Source organism: Salvelinus namaycush, chromosome 4, assembly GCF_016432855.1.
Source record: "Salvelinus namaycush isolate Seneca chromosome 4, SaNama_1.0, whole genome shotgun sequence".
NCBI lineage: Eukaryota > Metazoa > Chordata > Actinopteri > Salmoniformes > Salmonidae > Salvelinus > Salvelinus namaycush.
Genome location: NC_052310.1, coordinates 64,682,459 through 64,704,157, shown reverse-complemented (window position 1 = coordinate 64,704,157; position 21,699 = coordinate 64,682,459). Strand labels below are relative to the sequence as shown.

Genomic DNA, 21,699 nt, shown 5'->3' with positions numbered 1-21,699 from the left:
CGCAGTTGTAAATGAAAACTTGTTCTCAACTTCCTACCTGGTTAAATAAAAGGTGAAATAAAATAAAAATATTAGTAGTTTAGGTTTTTGGTGAAGTCTACTCTCTCCTATCCTCTTCAGCATGCAGACTGCACCACCTGCTGGTGTGAAGATGCCATGGCCCCGGTGACAGTTGACGTTCACTTCAATAGTAATATGCTACTTCCAATTTTTTTTTTTTGCATATTGCTTAGTATCAGAATCAACCAATAATAAGTCAGAAATGTCCAAATTCTGAGTTGTCTTGAACGAGTCCATAGTATCAGAGTGATGATATCACACGCAGTTCTATTACCTTAATAAGATACTAACACAGTAAGTATTTTGGGAAAGTAGGACTTATTTAATGACATTATTGCATTTTTTTTTTATGTAGACGCTCCATAAGAAAAATAACTAGGTAAAGAAGTATTTCACACAGTTGTAATCCATTAGAAATACATTCAATTAGCAAAAAACATTTAATATTTCTTTATAAACACAGCTCTCTGGGCTTGGAAATGATTGCTAAGTATTTACCACCTTCATAGTGCATTATATGTTATTCTTTTCTTCAGCAATTCAAAGAATTCAATCGTTTTTGTTTCAATATGAACCCTTTCCATTTCACAGGTTAATGAGTGTAGGCATAGCCTGGTCCCTGATCTGTTAGTGCTCTTGCCAACGCCATTGCTGTCATAGTAAAGCCAGACCAGGCATGACAAATCCATAAGGAGTAGGCAAGAGGGCAGAAACAGACTGGTACCCAGGCAAAGGTTCTGTCAGTAACAAAAAGCAGTAGGAGAAATATACGCGACGCCAAACTTAATTGCTTAAAAACAAATACTGCATCAGCAGTAAGAAGCATGGGGATTGGTTAGGTTAGTGTTGCTCTGTAAGCAGGTGGAGTAGGCCACTGGTAAACAACAGGAAATCAATGAAGTGCACAGTCATGTAGTCTCTGCATCCCAATTATCTTGGTAGTGTACACTCATCCTCATCACACAATTAAAAACATTGGATTGGTATAACCATGTCAAACCCTTTCAAATTCATGAAGGGAAGTGAACAAGTGCACACTTAGGGCAGAACATTCTAGAATTGAAAACATAGACAACAGCTTCAAGCAGATGCTGAAGGACATGAGTCAGTCAAACTCCTCTGAATAAGTGCTAGGACCAGAGTTACTCTCCAATAGCCAATATAAGTCTAGTGCTTGATGCTTGCTTAATGTTAACTATATAATGCATGAAGCTTCTCAACTGACCAGGCTACATATGCAATGTAATGATTGTGCTGACTTCACAGAGCGCAATCCTACAGTAACTTTAAAATGTATGTCAAGCAAAATCCATTAATTTCAAAGTTTAACAAACCATACAACTATTTTAAACATTTTAGAGAAATAAATAAATTACTGGATAAACTGGGCAGATGCAAAGTTCAGTAACAGAATTATATGAAAATCTGTTTTATTTTGTTACCAAACGTATCTACACAGTTCTTCCTGTAAAATATGCGTTTGTAAACTTTCAGTGGAAATTTCAATGTTTAACTTAACTTTTTGTTTGGTATACATTTTAAAGTGAAACATCTGAGTATAATTCCGTCACCATGGAAATTCCCTAGAGCAACTGGCTGAAGGGTGAGTGGACTAGGACCTGCTGCTGCCCTCACACTTCCTGCTGTGTGGGTGTCACGTGATTCATAGGTATACAGTACAGTCAGCTACTACAGGTGGACTTCAATGACTGACTGACTGTCTCAAACTAGTCCACTGAACATTCACTCAATGAGTACAGAAACCAGTGCTCCCTGGCACTCACTAGTCTAGACATGGCAGATTGAAGAGAGGGGGGGAATAAACTTTTTTTTTTTTTTATATATAATAAAAAAATAATAATAATCACGTATCACATGTTTGGCAGTCAACTTTGATAAAGGGACGACTACCAGTCCTGACACTCAAAGGGGCTGTGGTGAAAATAATCTATTGGTCCATAATATGTGTAAGTAAACTTGTCAAAAGCAATGTGAATCTTAAGAATTTAGCTCCAGTTACTGGCAGTAATGAAGACGAATGTGAGAAGAGCCATGTAGCCATTCCTGAGGTACGGCCAAAGCATTTCTGTGTGGTACCACACAGTATAGATACACTACCACACGCACACTAGTGTCTACTCAGCGTTTTTAACCATGAAGAAGAGCACTTCACTTTACTGGTGGTTTGAGAGAGTTCGGCCCAGACTAATCTTAGAGTATATAGTCTAAGTCCCAATTCTCCCACTTCCTGTCATGGATTTAACAATGGTGGAAACTCCCATCAGCCAATGCTTATATCAATCCAATGTATTTAAATCCAGGATGGGAGTGTGCAAGTGCACACTTGGGTAGAAAGGTGGACAACTGGGACGCAGTCATAAGGACCTTTATTTAGGCACTAAGTTAGTCTCTCTCCCTTTTCCATCCACTTTATATGTTCTTTATGAACAGTTGCTCCATCTGGGTCGTATTCACTAGGCACAAAACCAAAGGAAAAAACAAACAGGGAGGGACTATCTGAACTTGTCCAATAAGAAATTGTTTTTGTTTTCTACTGCAAAATGTTTTGCTACACTGTGGCCTAATGAATACGACCTTTAAAACTGTTCCATTACAAACCAGCTGAGCTCAGCTGTCAGTTATTTACTATGTGATTCTTTAGAGTATTTCTGGTTTAAAGTGGAGTTGCAGTAAGAAAACATTATAGATAGCTATACCCGCACCATAAAAACCTCAGGTTATTCCAAAACAACTCTGCCTAGTTAAACTCTTAAACTACAGATTCACATTCAATAGGTCCAAATTCCACCTAAATTAAACACTTGTGTTCAGCCGCAAAACGGTTTGCTACGGAGTTCCCTAATGAACATGACCCAGATGTATGCGTTTACGTTATTAAAAGTGCGGGACCTAACGGGGTTAGTTAGAGTGTGCCGTGAAAAGCAAGCAAAACATCACAATGAGGCTATTATTCCACAATCAACATCGTTAAAAATGGAAAATACAATACAAGAATAAAGAGTAATCCATCCAGAATAGAAAAATGTATCACATAATCTATGGGTGCATTCGTAAATTCACTCTGGAGTGCCAAAGGACCCTCAAGAGTGCGCTCTGGGCGTTCGTAAATTCAGAACATTGTCAGATTGTCCGTTTGTGAATTTAGAGCCACACTGGATGCCCTGGCCGAGGAGTAGGGTTGATCTGAGCATTCTGACCTCACAACAGCAGTCAAACATCCAAGCTAACTGGCTAAAGTAAGTTAGCTTGCTAGTTACTTCCAGACATAAATGAGAGAACACCTCACTCTGCTAGGGCAAGTAAAATGGTCAGAGGTGGTTTGGCTATTTTCACGTTATCCAGAGCGTTGGTGACTAACTGTGCAGCTGGCAACAATTGAATTAAGTTTTTTTTTTTTTTTTTACAATGTTTACTGACACCGGCCATATTCAACAGGTGTTCGTTCATCAGTTATTCTGCATTCTGGCACACTCAGACGAGAGCGCTCTGAAATCGGAGTAGATAGCCAAAGTGAATTTACGAAGGCGCCCAGATGAAAGAGTAATATCAGAAGACAATGCAAGCGGCTACATTCTCCCTGTTCCGGAATGCTGGCATCACAAAAGGTGAGTGTTCCATGGGACATGGGGCGGAGTAGAACGAGATGGGTTGCCACGTGGGCAGGGACCATGTAAACCTTGAGACAGACAGAAAGACAGACAAACTGCAAACAGACGGCTGCAGGTACTTGTGCAGGTTTCTGAAACGGCATCATTTGGGGGTGGAGGTACCCAGGATCGTGTTCCGAAACCGAGTGAAACGGTGAGGGACCATCTAATGCTGTGCAATAAGAAAGGCTCCTTTTCTTTTGCAAATGGATGTTTTTCTACCATGTGCCCTAATGAACACGACCCAAGGTCCCCTGGGGGTAGAGGGTGGTGGGAAGGGGTATCCAGGTTCCCTTCTCAAAGGCTGGGTCAGTAGCCTGGTTCCAGATCCGTTTGTGCTTTTGCCTACGCCATTGGCACTGTTCTGCATGACAGTTCCATACGGAGTTGGCAAGACAGCAATAAACAGACTGGCACCCAGGCTAGCTGGTCAGTGGGTGGTGGTCTGGCGGTCTGGGAGGATAGGTAGGAGACAGGTGGTTCAGTTGCTCTTGAGAAGCTCAATGCAGCCCTGCAGCAGAGCCATGTTGTTCTGTGGTTACAGAGAGAACAGGGATATCAGTATCATATCCATTCAACAACAGACATTTCACAAGGACAAGGGCACAATATACCACATAACATGAACTACATTTTGCTCATAGTTGCTACATATTCAATATCCACTGAAAGCTCCTGAACAGTCCAGTCTATCACTGAGAAAAGTACCAACAAAGTAGAGTGTTGTCTGCGGTTGGTCTAGTGGGGAACGCCTCCTGCAGCACATAACAGTTTAGTGATATTGTGGGATTGAATCCCACGGCTTCTAATTGTGTCATTCGATCTCTCTCCTCCCCCTATATTTCATTACTGCATATTCCGAAAAAAAATCTCAAACACTGGAAGGAAAAAGAACTCTGTACACCATGACTGACCTTGGCGTGTTTGATCTCCAGTTCAGCCATCTCTATTAGGTTCTTACGGAAAGCCACCACTCTCCTGCCCTTAAAACTGGTCAGCTCTGGGAGGAGAAGACCATACTGTCAGTTTACTCACTGTACTGTATTATGGAAGAAAATGTTAGCCCAAACCCACATGCACACTGTCTTACACAAACCTCTTTTTCCAGACTCGGAGAGCTTGTCAAACTTCTGCAGACACTGTTGTTGGTGCTCCTCAGCCTGGGTGATGTCTTTACTCTTCAGCCGGGCCTTGTCCAGGGCCTTGTTACTGTTCTCATAGTCAGCCAGGGCCCGGGCCCGCCTGTACAACAGGTCCTGACACACACACGTAGTGGTTAACACACACACAGACTGCATTTCTCAGAGAATGTATGTAATATGCATGCCTACCGTGTTTCCACGTGCATTGAAGAATAAAATGTATGATTCAAAAAGTTGAAGTTGCTGAGGGTTTTTGAGAGAGAAACAGACTAGACGTGGCTCACCTTGGCTGCCTGGATGTCCAGCATGTAGTAACGGAGCAGCTCTGTGAGCTTCAGCTCCTCGTCTGACGCCACTCTGCCCTCCACTTTCTACAGGCAGGACCAAATAGATACAACATCGATGCTACCGCCATGCTCAAAGAACATAAGATACACATTTAAAAAAAAATATATATATATATATATATATATATATATATATATATATATAAAAATAACTGACACTCACACATTTCCAACTAGCATTGACTTTGCTGATTGCTACTTTGAGGAAAATTGTACTTACTACGACTGAGAAATGTTGTCTCCCCTAGCTATCTTAAGATGAACTGCATGTCACGCTGGATAAGAGTGTCTGCTAAATGACTAACTTGTAAAAAAAATTGACATTTGCACAGCTCACAAAAGCAAAATGCACACACACGTGTTTAAATGTATTGCTGACCTCACAAAATTTGAATTTGCATGGAAATGGACAATAGCAGCTTATATAAAAACATACAATGAATAGAAGAACAGTCCAGGTTGAGAAGTGCAGAAGACCAGCACTGTGGTTCTTACCCTTAGTTTCTCAAACAGGTCCGCAAACTTCTCAAGGTGCCTGAAGGGAATAGACAAACCATGAGAACTTAAGCAAAGTCACAATTTGTTGTCGCTGATATTGGGTGAGATGTAAACCATTCATTTAGCAACCCTTAAATTCTTGTAGCTAGACTACATAATCATACATGGTACCACAGGTCGTTCTTTATAGTATGGGCACCGATAGCTAACAAGCAGCAATAGTTCCAGTGCTTGGGTTCTCAATCACTGATGATTATTTGGACAAATCACGATTTTGCAGGTGTTCGCATCTTTCTGAATTTCAGAAAGGGGGGGGGGGGAACTTAACTTAATCAAGCTTTTGACCAATTACGCAGGACTTTAGTTCTGGGTTAACCGAGATTAAGCCACCCGTAGTTGGCTTGAGGAAACAACGGCACCATTCGTATACCTCGAACTATAGTGTATTTATATTGTTACTCACTTTTTAAGTGCAGTGTTGTCATCGACAGAGAGACTGTTCAAAGTGGCAGAGATGTGGATGTAATCATCAGCAACATCTGAGACAGAATAATATGTTAATCTAAATTCATCTGAGACAACATCTGAGACAGAATAATATGTTAATCTAAATTCATCTGAGACAACATCTGAGACAGAATAATATGTTAATCTAAATTCTTGGCCCACTTTAAATCTGAACTCAGCCCCTGAGTGACTTCAAGAGGTTAGGGGTCACCATAATGCAAAACCTGGTATCCTAGGTGGTCTCCCTGAGGCCAAGGGTCAACAGCTGTAAATTCCAAGCAATAAATAAAACTCAGTATGGGTAACATACTGTAAGAAGTTGCACCACTTTGGTGACACCACACAATGCTACCACACATCCTGCTGTTTATCTATAAACATTTGAACGTCTTGAAAACCGATCTGGCCTTAATGGCTACATGTACTCTTAAATCTCCAGCCAGAAGAGGCCTGGCCACCCCTCGGAGCCTGGTTCCTCTTTACCCGGCACAGCCAGAAGAGGCCTGGCCACCCCTCGGAGCCTGGTTCCTCTCTACCCGGCACAGCCAGAAGAGGCCTGGCCACCCCTCGGAGCCTGGTTCCTCTCTACCCGGCACAGCCAGAAGTGGACTGGCCACCCCTCGGAGCCTGGTTCCTCTACCCGGCACAGCCAGAAGTGGACTGGCCACCCCTCGGAGCCTGGTTCCTCTAGGTTTCTTCCTACATTCCTGCCTTCTGAGTTTTTCCTAGACACTGTGCTTCTGCATCAGCATTGCTTGCTCTTTGGGGTTTTATGTTAGGCAGTGTTTGACTTGGGCAGGAGCTGAGTACCAGCGCCTCAAATGTTCTGTTCCTTTCATAGAATATTAGCACAAAAGTATTGTGGAGTTTCTGCACCTAACTATAAAACAGTACCAGCACCTATTTTAGTCCCAAGTCCAGCATTGAGGCTAGGTATCGCCAAAGCAATATGTGACAACTGCTGATGTTAAAAGGGCTTTATAAATGACATGTGATTGATTGAGCCAGATATGAGGGGGAGGGGGGACACTGTTCTTATCAATAACTCAAAAAGCTCCAATTCAAGTTGGTTGTTGTTGATTTCATAGTCATACTTTTGTGAGAGCGGGTCATCTTCTCTGCCCTGGCAGTGGAGTCTTTGATCTTGGACGAATAATCAAGCAGGAAGGTCTTCTCCTGCTCAAAAAAATCATCTACTTCCTGCAAGAAAAAAAGATTTTAAAAAGACATCAACCTTCTGCCTAAGACACAAAAAAACCACACAAAGCCAGATCTTCATCCTGGATACTAAGGTCCCTGCTCAGCTTGTAAACCGTTACGATCTGTAGCTGCATTTGTTTCTCTTTGTTTAAGTCTGCTACTGTAATGCATTGACTTTCTGCATCTGGTTTGTAATGCATTGCTGACTTCACAAAATGACACTTCATGGAAATGGACAATAAAAGCATTGGGCTTGTTTGACAATGCAGGCGACTGCTGACTGATCCTGAAATCACCTTGCATAAATTATTGTTTGTAGGTCAGTCAGTCACAATTTACCCACAAATCAAATCAAATTTTATTTGTCACATACACATGGTTAGCAGATGTTAATGCGAGTGTAGCGAAATGCTTGTGCTTCTAGTTCCGACAATGCAGTAATAACCAACAAGTAATCTAACCTAACAATTCCACAACTACTACCTTATACACACAAGTGTAAAGGGATAAAGAATATGTACATAAAGATATATGAATGAGTGATGGTACAGAACGGCATAGGCAAGATGCAGTAGATGGTATAGTGTACAGTCTATACATATGAGATGAGTAATGTAGGGTATGTAAACATTATATTAAGTGGCATTGTTTAAAGTGGCTAGTGATACATTTTTACATAATTTCCATCAATTCCCATTATTAAAGTGGCTGGAGTTGAGTCAGTATGTTGGCAGCGGTCACTAAATGTTAGTGGTGGCTGTTGAACAGTCTGATGGCCTTGAGATAGAAGCTGTTTTTCAGTCTCTCGGTCCCTGCTTTGATGCACCTGTACTGACCTCGCCTTCTGGATGATAGCGGGGTGAACAGGCAGTGGCTCGGGTGGTTGTTGTCCTTGATGATCTTTATGGCCTTCCTGTGACATCGGGTGGTGTAGGTGTCCTGGAGGGCAGGTAGTTTGCCCCCGGTGATGCGTTGTGCAGACCTCACTACCCTCTGGAGAGCCTTACGGTTGTGGGCGGAGCAGTTGCCGTACCAGGCGGTGATACAGCCCGACAGGATGCTCTCGATTGTGCATCTGTAGAAGTTTGTGAGTGCTTTTGGTGACAAGCTGAATTTCTTCAGCCTCCTGAGGTTGAAGAGGCGCTGCTGCGCCTTCTTCACAACGCTGTCTGTGTGGGTGGACCAATTCAGTTTGTCCGTGATGTGTACACCGAGGAACTTAAAACTTTCCACCTTCTCCACTACTATCCCGTCGATGTGGATAGGGGGGTGCTCCCTCTGCTGTTTCCTGAAGTCCACAATCATCTCCTTTATTTTGTTGACGTTGAGTGTGAGGTTATTTTCCTGACACCACACTCCGAGGGCCCTCACCTCCTCCCTGTAGGCCGTCTCGTCGTTGTTGGTAATCAAGCCTACCACTGTAGTGTCGTCCGCAAACTTGATGATTGAGTTGGAGGCGTGCATGGCCACGCAGTCATGGGTGAACAGGGAGTACAGGAGAGGGCTCAGAACGCACCCTTGTGGGGCCCCAGTGTTGAGGATCAGCGGGGTGGAGATGTTACCTACCCTCACCACCTGGGGGCGGCCCGTCAGGAAGTCCAGGACCCAGTTGCACAGGGCGGGGTCGAGACCCAGGGTCTCGAGCTTGATGACGAGTTTGGAGGGTACTATGGTGTTAAATGCTGAGCTGTAGTCGATGAACAGCATTCTCACATAGGTATTCCTCTTGTCCAGATGGGTTAGGGCAGTGTGGTTGCGATTGCGTCGTCTGTGGACCTATTGGGTCGGTAAGCAAATTGGAGTGGGTCTAGGGTGCCAGGTAGGGTGGAGGTGATATGGTCCTTGACTAGTCTCTCAAAGCACTTCATGATGACGGAAGTGAGTGCTACGGGGCGGTAGTCGTTTAGCTCAGTTACCTTAGCTTTCTTGGGAACAGGAACAATGGTGGCTCTCTTGAAGCATGTGGGAACAGCAGACTGGGATAATGATTGATTGAATATGTCTGTAAACACACCAGCCAGCTGGTCTGCGCATGCTCTGAGGACGCGGCTGGGAATGCCGTCTGGGCCTGCAGCCTTGCGAGAGTTAACACGTTTAAATGTTTTACTCACCTCGGCTGCAGTGAAGGAGAGCCCGCAGGTTTTGGTAGCGGGCCGTGTCAGTGGCACTGTATTGTCCTCAAAGCGAGCAAAAAAGTTATTTAGTCTGTCTGGGAGCAAGACATCCTGGTCCGCGACGGGGCTGGTTTTCTTTTTGTAATCCGTGATTGACTGTAGACCCTGCCACATACCTCTTGTGTCTCACAGATGTGATGCTCTCGAACTTGGCTAGTATTGTATGATATACGAGGAGGCCACACCTACCTTTATCCCAGAGATGATGACCTCATCAGCACTCTTGACCATGTTCTTAAAGAAACTCCCAAACGTCTCCTTGGCGTTCTTCCTTCGTACGCTCAGCTACGTGGACCAATCACAGGGAGGGAAATCATTTATTTAGCCAATAAGACCACAGTACAAGTTCGCAATGTAAAATTGATTACGTAAGCTACAACAGCTGTGGCGCTGTCTTGTGGAAGCCTTTTGTTCCACATAGGAATGAAGAAAGTGAGTAAGAACTACAATAAGTGTTATGGTTTTTCCTGATAATTTTATAAAAAATGCCTGTATAACATTTCCCAAAAGGACAAACAAAACCATCTCGGCAGACCCTAGCTGACTCACAGCTCCACTGACCGAGTGGTTTGGAAATAGAGCTGAACTCAGCAGCAGGATGTGTGTCCTAGGTGTGCTTGCCTATCTTCCTCTATCCCCCTTCCTCCCTCCCTCTATCCCCCTCCATCCCCTCCCTCCTCTATCCCCCTCCCTCCCTCCATCCATCGTGTTCACTAAGCACAAAACGGAAGAAAAAAAATGGAGAGGTACTAACTGAACTGCATTGGGAAATGTTTTTCAATGGTGTGCTCTAGTGAACACGACTCAGCAGTTAACTAGGAAGTCAGTACTGCTGGAAAATACGCAGTCTGTCTTCTTAATTTCCTTTTCCAAGTGTCAAACTCACATCCTGGTCATACTCCAGGAATATCTGGAAGTTTCTGTCCTTGCTCAGGATCGGGTGAGAAGATAGTCGCTGCAGGAATACCTCGTGGACTTGTACAGTCTTCTTAAATACAGCCAGGTACTCACTGGGAGAGAGCCAGAAGATGGCAAATTACCAACTGAGTGTGCACATACAGATACACAATCTTGAGATCACCAGAATCATTCCCACAGGAATCGTAATACAACATTTAAAAACGCAGAACTGTGCCAATTAAGCTTGGACACAGTGACAAGGGGTAAAGGAGGAAAGGTCAGAACTCACGCCTCCAACTCCTGCTTCATCTTGGTGTATTCCTCCTTGGTCATGGTGGCTTCTCCCTCTCCCAGTTTATGCATCTTCTCCCTTGGGCTCTCGAAGTCTGGCTTTGGGGGGGCTGGAGGGATCTGGACAGACAGGGAGATGGGTGAGGAAAAGAGCAGATACCGGAGTCCTTTGCAGATACCGGAGTCCTTTGCACCTTCCCCTTCATCAAATAACACTCACGTGTCCTGACAGTGAAGTTGCGAAATGACATTCACAGTGGCAGCATTGGCTGTGAGTGTGAACTATACTGTAATTAAGTGGTGTGTGTGTGTGTTCCGTAGACTACTCCATAGAGCTGGGACGATAAACTGAAAATGATTAATACAGACCACTTGCTGACATTACGATAAGTAGCCGATACTAGAGAAGTTTAAAATTAAATACGTTTGCTAATCTGGGTCACTGTTAATGGGACAACTGATGGCTACAACCATCAAACTAGTATTAGTAGTTAAGGATAAAAATAAACATCTGTGGTGTACATTAAAATGTTATAAACTACTCATTATCGCATCAATCCAGGCAATTTATCGCGATATGGACTTTTTGTCCATGTCACCCAGCTCTACTACTCAAGTCACTCAATGAGCCCAGCGTAGTCCCAAGCCAGTGTGTGCGTGTGTGTGGTGGACTTAACAGGTCACTCACGATGAGCCCAGCGTAGTCCTCAGTCTCAACCAGCGTGTCATGGAGCCAGATAAAGTCCTCATGTTGCCTAGGAACAGAGAAGTCTGGCTTCTGGAAGGAGCTCAGGGTGGTCTGACAGAAAAGACAATTCAAGCTCCATTTAAAATGCATTACCACAAGGTTGTAATATACTTTAGAAGTAAAAGATCTGAGACAGTGTTACTGTTATTTATTTTTGGCTGACACTGATCCAGAGTGACTTACAGTGCAGCATTCAACTAAGGCAGGTAAGACAACCACATTTGACATAGAAACAACATGAGCTGTAGTTCTAGCCTGCTGTACACGAAGAGCATTATATATTATTTGAATAACTGACAGGGAAGTGAGGGTGACCCTTAGCTTAAGAACTGAAACTGTGAAGTTGCTGTTTTTACCTTGGTGTGGACAGTGAACTTGACTTTGTCACGTTCACAGAGTGCATCAGGAATGTCGATGAGTAGAGAGGCGTCGTTGTTTAGGTCCACAGACACAGAGCGTGCCTAAGACAAGGGGGAACAGGGTAAAGGACAAGGACAAAGTTATTTCAGCTTTTATTTCTTTCATCACATTCCCAGTGGGTCAGAAGTTTACATACACTCAATTAGTATTTGATAGCATTGCCTTTAAATTGTTTAACTTGGGTCAAACGTTTCTGGTAGCCTTTCACAAGCTCCCACAATAAGTTGGGTGAATTTTGGCCCATTCCTCCTGACAGAGCTGGTGTAACTGAGCCAGGTTTGTAGGCCTCCTTGCTCGCACAGGCTTTTTCAGTTCTGCCCACAAATTTTCTATGGGATTGAGGTCAGGGCTTTGTGATGGCCACTCCAATACATTGACTTTGTTGTCTTTAAGCCATTTTGCCACAACTTTGGAAGTATGCTTAGGGTCATTGTCCATTTGGAAGACCCATTTGCAACCAAGCTTTAACTTCCTGACTGATGACTTGAAATGTTGCTTCAATATATCCACCCTCATGATGCCATCTGTTTTGTGACGTGCACCAGCCCCTCCTGCAGCAAAGCACCCCCACAACATGATGCTGCCACCACCGGGCTTCACAGTTTGGGTGGTGTACTTCGGCTTGCAAGCCTCCCCCCTTTTTCCTCCAAACATAACGATGATCATTATGGCCAAACAGTTCTATTTTTGTTTCATCAGACCAGAGGACAATTCTCCAAAAAGTATGATCTTTGTCCCCATGTGCATTTGCAAACCGTAGTCTGGATTTTTTATGGCGGTTTTGGAGCAGTGGCTTCTTCCTTGCTGAGCGTCCTTTCCGGTTATGTTGATATAGGACTCGTTTTACTGGGGATATAGATACTTTCGTACCTGTTTCCTCCAGCACCTTCACTAGGTCCTTTGCTGTTGTTCTGGGATTGATTTGCACCTTTTTGCACCAAAGTACGTTCATCTCTAGTTGACAGAACGCGTCTCCTTCCTGAGCGGTATGACGGCTGCATGGTCCCATGGTGTTTATACTTGCGTACTATTGTTTGTACAGATGAACATGGTACCTTCAGGCATTTGGAAATTGCTCCCAAGGATGAACCAGACTTGTGGAGGTCTACAATTTCTGAGGTCCTTAGCTGATTTTCCCATGATGTCAAGCAAAGAGGCACTGAGTTTGAAGGCAGGCCTTGAAATACATCCACACATATACCTTCAATTGACTCAAATTATGTAATTCGCTTATCAGAAGCTTCTAAATCCATGACATAATTTTTTGGAATTTTCCAAGCTGTTTAAAGGCACAGTTAACTTACTGTATGTAAACTTCTGACCCACTGGAATTGTGATACAGTGAATTATAAGTGAAATCATTTGTCTGTAAACAATTGTTGGAAAAATGACTTGTGTCATGCACAAAGTAGATGTTTTAACACACTTGCCAAAACTATAGTTTAACAAGACATTTGTGGAGTGGCTGAAAAACGAGTTTCAACCTAAGTGACTCCAACCTAAGTGTATGTAAACTTCCGACTTCAACTGTATATATCCTTGGGATTGAATTACACACTCACCGCACTTGAAGCAATAACTCCAGCTGATTTCCCAAAAGGGTCAGTCAGTGTTCCCAAGAGTCTGCTAGCTAGTGCACATTTCTCCTAGCATGGTCCTAGATCTGGTTGTGCCATCCTACCACTCCCTATGGTCATTATTGTCAAGGCTACGTTTCTCCCATCTTAACAGCTGTTTCTGTTTGAGTAGGAGAAGCCTTGATCGTATGGGTGGCCCCAGTGGGAACTGACCCACAATCCTGGCGTTGCAAGCAGCATTCTCTATCAATTTAGCCAGTACTTCCTGTGTGAATGACCCACTGAGCATCAGTGTTTCACCATACTACTACCCGAACTCTGCTACTCAGCTTGACAAAGTCAACCGAAATAAAGCAGAGTAAGTCTCCTCTGGAAAGTCTGAGGAAAAGAAAAAAAATTGCAGAAAAGAAAATAACCACAGGCCTGTCAAATTCCACACCAGTCCATATGTAAGCCATCTGAGTTATTCTGTCATTGGCCAGGACAATACTAGACTCTTACTGCCACGTTGCAAGTCCCCAAAGGCAATGGTTAGATCAGTGGTCTGTGGTCCATATTCTAAAATCAATAGCCCTCTAGCCAGATATAATTCAAAATAGTAGTGGGGGAAACAGGAAGAGCAGAAATTAAACCAGCGAGCCTGGCCTGACGTTATTGGGGAAGTGCAGTGCCATACAAGCCCAACTCTCTTGTCAGAGGCAGTGGAACACTTGGAGGCTACGACATCAAGTACTTATGGCAAACTAAAGTAGCCTGGGGTGGTGACAATACAATAATGGATAAGACATTTTGTGACAACATTCATCTGTGAAGTAGTTTACTAGCTAAGCCAATGATGGTAGTAGAATGCTTTCTATACCGCCTCCAATACTAGTTGACGTTATAAGTTAAACTGTTGCTTTCAACAGACTGCAGCTGTTGATTCCTCTAGATAGCTATTTAGCTAGCCAGGCAACCTTATTTTCAGTTTATTAGGTAGCCAGCTAAATTTATCATATTTAGCTGACTGTATGAATAGCGTTACCTAAATACTGCACAGTTGTGTTTTATTAAGCAAGTGAGCATCTCATGAACTTCCTCGCTAGCTAAAATATAGGCTACAGTTAGCTGGCTATTTAACATTAAGCGAAGAGCTAGGTAGTTGGATAACAAGGACGATAGTACATCGCCCATAACGTACCTTTTCTTTTTCGCTATCATCAAGAGTAGATGTCATGATTATAAAAGTACAACAAGGCTGCAGATCGTCGTGTTGTGCAGCAAGTCTAGCTATTATCGCTATCTTCTGGAAACAACCCCCGTGTCGCTCTTCCTGTCTCATGACAAATAAATCCCGCCCAATAACTCGCCCTGATGTTTTTGATTGGACAAGGTTTCTGAACGTCAATCAAAATAGTTCGTTGCTTTTTTTGTCCAACCCAAGTCGCATTTCGAACATACGTTACCGATACAACAATTAAACATACTAAATTATTACATATTGTAATAATATACTGTATATGGCCACAGCGTATGTGTAATTTTCGAAGTTCACTTTGGTTCCATGTCAGGAACACACGGACCAGTTTCAAAGACCCACCTTCAAGAGATTACTGGACTAGTTTTGTCTATCATGTACCATCAAGAATTTACTTGAGAAAAAAAACGACATGCCTTGCAGCCTGTCCCTCATCGGTCAAAATGTTGTAACAAAACAAAAATCGCGCGATGTTTGGGAGGTAACGACTTTCCACTACGTGTATTCATTGTTTTCCATATATTCAGTAATCATTTCATGTAACCAAAGCATAGCCTAAGGTACTCCCTGTTCACCCATGACTGCATGGCCAAGCACGACTCCAACACCATCATTAAGTTTCCGGAGGACACAACAGTGGTAGGCCTGATCACAAACAACGACTAGACAGCCTATAGGGAGGAGGTCAGAGACAACAACCTCTCCCTCAACGTGATCAAGACAAAGGAGATGATTGTGGACAACAGAAAAAGGAGGACCAAGCACGCCACCATTTTCATCGACGGGGCTGTAGTGGAGCAGGTTGGGAGCTTCAAGTTCCTTGGTGTCCACATCACCAACAAACTATCATGGTCCAAACACACCAAGACAGTCGTGAAGAGGGCACGACAATGTCTATTCCCCCACAGGAGACTGAAAAGATTTGGCATGGGTCATCAGATCCTCAAAAAGTTCTACAGCTGCAACATCGAGAGCATCCTGACTGGTTGCATCACTGCCTGGTACGGCAACTGCTCGGCCTCCGACCGCAAGGCACTACATAGGGTAGTGCGTACGGCCCAGTACATCACTGGGGCCAAGCTTCCTGCCATCCAGGACCTCTATACCAGGCGGTGTCAGAGCATGGCCCCAAAAAATTCCAAGGACTCCAGCCACCCCAGTCATAGACTGTTCTCTCTGCTACCGCACGGCAAGTCTAGGTCAAAAAGGCTTCTTAACTGCTTCTAACCCCTATAAGACTCTTGAACAGTTAATCAAATGGCTACCCGGACTATTTGCGTTGTCCCCACCTCACCCCCCATTTTTACGCTGCTGCTACATTCTGTTTATTATCTATGCATAGTCACTTTACCTCTACCTACATGTATATATTACCTCGACTAACCGCTGCACATTGACTCTACCGGAACCCTCTGTACCGGAACCCCCTGTATATAGCCTCGCTACTGTTATTTTATTGTTGCTCCTTAATTATTTGTTATATTTCTATTTATTTATTTATTTTTCTAAAACTGCATTGTTGGTTAAGGGCTTGTAAGTAAGCATTTCACTGTAAGGTCTACACCTGTTGTATTCAGTGCATGTGACAAATAACATTATATTTGTTGTATTGAGTCACTCTAAATACAAAGCCGCAAACGCAAAGATGGAGAAAGAACGGATATCAAATCAAATTTATTTATATAGCCCTTCTTAGATCAGCTGATATCTCAAAGTGCTGTACAGAAACCCAGCCTAAAACCCCAAACAGCAAGCAATGCAGGTGTAGAAGCAAAGTGGCTAGGAAAAACTAGGCCAAAACCTAGGAAGAAACCTAGAGAGGAACCAGGCTATGAGGGGTGGCCAGTCCTCTTCTGGCTGTGCTGGGTGAAGATTATAGCAGAACATGGCCAAGATGTTCATAAATGACCAGCATGGTCAAATAATAATAATCCCAGTAGTTGTCGAGGGTGCACCAGGTCAGCACCTCTGCTGTCTCTAGAGAGTTGAAAACAGCAGGTCTGGGACAGGTAGTATGTCCGGTGAACAGGTCAGGGTTCCATAGCCGCATGCAGAACAGTTGAAACTGGAGCAGCAGCACGGCCAGGTGGACTGGGGACAGCAAGGAGTCATCATGCCAGGTAGTCCTGAGGCATGGTCCTAGGGCTCAGGTCCTCCGAGAGAGAGAAAGAGAGAATTAGAGAGAGCATACTTAAATTCACACAGGACACCGGATAAGACAGGAGAAATACTCCAAATAACAGACTGACCCTAGCCCCCCGACACATAGACTACTGCAGCATAAATACTGGAGGCTGAGACAGGAGGGGTTAGGAGACACTGTGGCCCCATCCAATGATACCCCCGGACAGGGCCAAACAGGCAGGATATAACCCCACCCACTTTGCCAAAGCACAGCCCCCACACCACTAGAGGGATATCTTCAACCACCAACTTACCGTCCTGAGACAAGGCTGAGTATAGTCCACAAAGATCTCCACCACGGCACAACCCAAGGGGGGGTGCCAACCCAGACAGGAAGATCACGTCAGTGACTCAACCCACTCAAGTGACGCACCCTTCCTAGGGACGGCATGGAAGAGCACCAGTAAGCCAGTGACTCAGCCCCTGTCATAGAGTTACAGAGAGGGGGGAACCGGCCAGGCAGAGACAGCAAGGGCAGTTTGTTGCTCCAGTGCCTTTCCGTTCACCTTCACACTCCTGGGCCAGACTACACTCAATCATAGGACCTACTGAAGAGGAGTCTTCAATAAAGACTTAAAGGTTGAGACCGAGTCTGCGTCTCTCACATGGGTAGGCAGACCATTCCATAAAAATGGAGCTCTATAGGAGAAACCCCTGCCTCCAGCTGTTTGCTTAGAAATTCTAGAGACAATTAGGAGGCCTGCGTCTTGTGACCGTAGCGTACGTGTAGGTATGTACGGCAGGACCAAATCGGAAAGATAGGTAGGAGCAAGCCCATGTAATGCTTTGTAGGTTAGCAGTAAAACCTTGAAATCAGTCCTTGCCTTAACAGGAAGCCAGTGTAGGGAGGCAAGCACTGGAGTAATATGATCACATTTTTTGGTTCTAGTCAGGATTCTAGCAGACGTATTTAGCACTAATTGAAGTTAGCATGGATTCATTTTTCTGCATCATTTTTGGACAGAAAATGTCTGGTTTTTGCAATGTTACGTAGATGGAAAAAAGCTGTCCTTGAAACAGTCTTGATATGTTTGTCAAAAGAGGGATCAGGGTCCAGAGTAACGCCGAGGTCCTTCACAGTTTTATTTGAGACGACTGTACAACCATCAAGAGTAATTGTCAGATTCAACAGAAGATCTCTTTGTTTCTTGGGACCTAGAACAAGCATCTCTGTTTTGTCCGAGTTTAAAAGTAGAAAGTTTGCAGCCATCCACTTCCTTATGTCTGAAACACAGGCTTTCAGCGAGGGCAATTTTGGGGCTTCACCATGTTTCATTGAAATATACAGCTGTGTGTCATCCGCATAGCAGTGAAAGTTAACATTATGTTTTCGAATGACATCCCCAAGAGGTAAAATATATAGTGAAAACAATAGTGGTCCTAAAACGGAACCTTGAGGAACACCGACATTTACAGTTGATTTGTCAGAGGACAAACCATCCACAGAGACAAACTGATATCGTTCCGACAGATAAGATCTAAACCAGGCCAGAACTTGTCCGTGTAGACCAATTTGGGTTTCCAATCTCTCCAAAAGAATGTGGTGATCGATGGTATCAAAAGCAGCACAAAGGTCTAGGAGCACAGATGCAGAGCCTCGGTCTGACGCCATTAAAAGGTAATTTACCAACTTCACAAGTGCAGTCTCAGTGCTATGATGGGGTCTAAAACCAGACTGAAGCATTTCGTATACATTGTTTGTCTTCAGGAATGCAGTGAGATGCTGCGCAACAGCTTTTCAATTTTTTTTGAGAGGAATGGGAGATTCGATATAGGCCGATAGTTTTTTATATTTTCTGGGTCAAGGTTTGGCTTTTTCAAGAGAGGCTTTATTACTGCCACTTTTAGTGAGTTTGGTACACATCTTGTGGATAGAAAGCCGTTTATCATGTTCAACATAGGAGGGCCAAGCACAGGAAGCAGCTCTTTCAGTAGTTTAGTTGGAATAGGGTCCAGTATCCAGCTTGAAGGTTAAGAGGCCACGATTATTTTCATCATTGTGTCAAGAGATATAGTACTAAAACACTGTAACGGCTTTCCTCCTCCTCTTCATCCGAAGAGGAGGAGCAAGGATTGAACCAAAATGCAGCTTCTTGAGATGACATGATTTATTAAATTCAAGACGAAAAAACACGAAAACACTTTAACAAACTACAAAACAATAAACGACGTAGACGAACCTGAACATAAGAACTTACATGACACGAAGAACGCATGAAACAGGAACAGACTACATAAACCGAACGAACGAACAAACAAACCGAGACAGTCCCATGTGGCGCGACAAACACAGACACAGGAGACAACCACCCACAAACAAACAGTGTGAAAACACCTACCTTAATATGGCTCTCAATCAGAGGAAATGAAAACCACCTGCCTCTAATTGAGAGCCATATCAGGTCACCCTAAACAAACATAGAAACACACAACATAGACTACCCACCCAAACTCACGCCCTGACCGTCAAACACATACAAAATAACAGAAAACCGGTCAGGAACGTGACAAACACTTGAGTGTCTCCCTTGATCCTAGGTCCTGGCAGAGTTGTGCAGACTCAGGACAACTGAGCTTTGGAGGAATACGCAGATTTAAAGAGGAGTCCGTAATTTGCTTTCTAATGATCATGATCCTCTCCTCAAAGAAGTTCATGAATTTATTACTGCTGAAGTGAAAGCCATCCTCTCTTGGGGAATGCTGCTTTTTAGTTAGCTTTGATACAGTATCAAAAATACATTTTGGATTGTTCTTATTTTCCTCAATTAAGTTGGAAAAGTAGGATGATCGAGCAGCAGTGAGGGCTCTTCGATACTGCACGGTACTGTCTTTCCAAGCTAGTCGGAAGACTTCCAGTTTGGTGTGGCGCCATTTCCGTTCCAATTTTCTGGAAGCTTGCTTCAGAGCTCGGGTATTTTCTGTATACCAGTGAGCTAGTTTCTTATGACAAATGTTTTTAGTTTTTAGGGGTGTGACTGCATCTAGGTTATTACGCAAGGTTAAATTGAGTTCCTCAGTTAGGTGGTTAACTGATTTTTGTCTTCTGACGTCCTTGGGTATATCTCCTACAACTTTCACTGTGTACTATTGTATGTGGCTAGGTAAGTTATCTAACTAACTAGAATGCATTTCCATCAGCTGTTTAGATGTGCCCATCGTGTGTGGGAGCCAGCTAGGGTTGTGACTGGACTCTTCTCCCATTGTACCCCGACTTCCGTGAATACTTTCTCCACTTCCAATGTATCTCCAGCTCGTAAGAAAAGCAGTCCATACAGTTCCATGGACAGCAGACGCTACTCTACACTTGTCAAGTCAGTTGTGTCCCACTGAGTCAGTGCTCAAACTACCAAGATCCTAGAGGAGCCAGATGCTCAAATCTACAGACCTGTGAGAAAATCCCAAACACCCTCTTAACGACTGCCACCCAAAGTGTTTAAAATGCTCCACCCGTTGCTTAACCGCAGCAGGGCATTTGAATATGGCGAAACTGAGCTTGGATGTGTGATCATATCCTTCAGCAGACACTGTCCCCGGAACAAAAGTTTTACCTGGAGAGGTGTAGGAGGAAGATGATCACTCAACTGGTAGAGGACGGCTTTAAGGAATACAATATGAGTAAGTAGGTGTAAGCAGAACCCTCTGATTGTAAAAGTATATTTAATTCTCTAAAATATGAATTTGACATATATGAGGACATGATACACACAAACAAACATGTCAGATCTATTCAGGCAAGGGAAGCTTTTCTACGTGACCGTGGGGAGTGTTTGCCCATTGACAACAGAGGAGGCCCCAGGGGAAGACACAGCAGATCCCGGGAAGGCACCAGAGGTTCCAGCAGAGGTAGAGGTGTACATGGAGAGTATACACCATGTGCTGGAGGACGTTAGGGGAGTGAGAGCCATCGAGAGCCGTGTGCAGCATGACAAACTAGGCTATCTTTGATTTGTTAGGCCGTCATTGTAAATAAGAATTTGTTCTTAACTGACTTGCCTAATTAAATAAAGGTTCAATTAAAAAATCCTTTCTGTAAGGTGATGCAAGAAAAATGTGCACATTTGATTGGTGACTTGGAGTAAGGAGTGTGACAGTTGGCTCAGTATCTGACAATTAAGCATTTTATACTATGTCCTGTGACTGTATTTTGCTCAATTACTCTATTTTGAGCCTGACACGTTTGACAACAACCATTATTCTAATGTTGTGTTACCTTAAGGAAGTATTTCAAGCTGGAAAATGCATCATTGACCTTACACTGTGTTGAGAATGTAAAATGGTTGTCTTGAACAACCTTTCCTCTAGTCTAAATGTTGAGTTTTTTTTTTTGCTTTTCACTTCTGAGGAACTCTAACCACTTTGGTAGTATCAGCCTGTGAAGTTCAGTACTAAACAAAGATGAATAAGAAATAGTTTCTGTCATGTTTTACACTATATAAACTCAGCAAAAACAGAAACGTCCTCTTACTATCAACTGCGTTTATTTTCAGCAAACTTAACATGTGTAAATATTTGTATGAACATAACAAGATCCAACAACTGAGACATAAACTGAACAAGTTCTACAGACATGTGACTAACAGAAATTGAATAATGTCTCCCTGAACAAAGGGGGGTAACAGTCAGTATCTGGTATGGCCACCATCTGCATTAAGTACTGCAGTGCATCTTCTCCTCATGGACTGCACCAGATTTGCCAGTTCTTGCTGTGAGATGTTACCCCACTCTTCCACCAAGGCACCTGCATGT

At 43.5% G+C, this 21,699-nt stretch overlaps 1 protein-coding gene across 1 annotated transcript; it reads right to left on the bottom strand.

Moving 5' to 3' along the window:
* Window positions 1–359: 359 nt before the first annotated feature.
* snx5 (sorting nexin 5) lies at window positions 360–14,839 on the bottom strand. The gene is made up of 13 exons (XM_038992192.1): window positions 14,713–14,839; window positions 11,892–11,996; window positions 11,476–11,586; window positions 10,786–10,907; window positions 10,483–10,606; window positions 9,786–9,881; window positions 7,317–7,422; window positions 6,179–6,254; window positions 5,713–5,752; window positions 5,155–5,241; window positions 4,825–4,984; window positions 4,643–4,728; window positions 360–4,260 (listed from the first exon to the last, which is right to left on the bottom strand). The coding sequence occupies exons 1-13, from the start codon at window positions 14,746–14,748 to the stop codon at window positions 4,210–4,212; spliced, it is 1,200 nt and encodes a 399-aa protein (XP_038848120.1). The 5' UTR covers window positions 14,749–14,839; the 3' UTR covers window positions 360–4,209.
* Window positions 14,840–21,699: the final 6,860 nt, after the last annotated feature.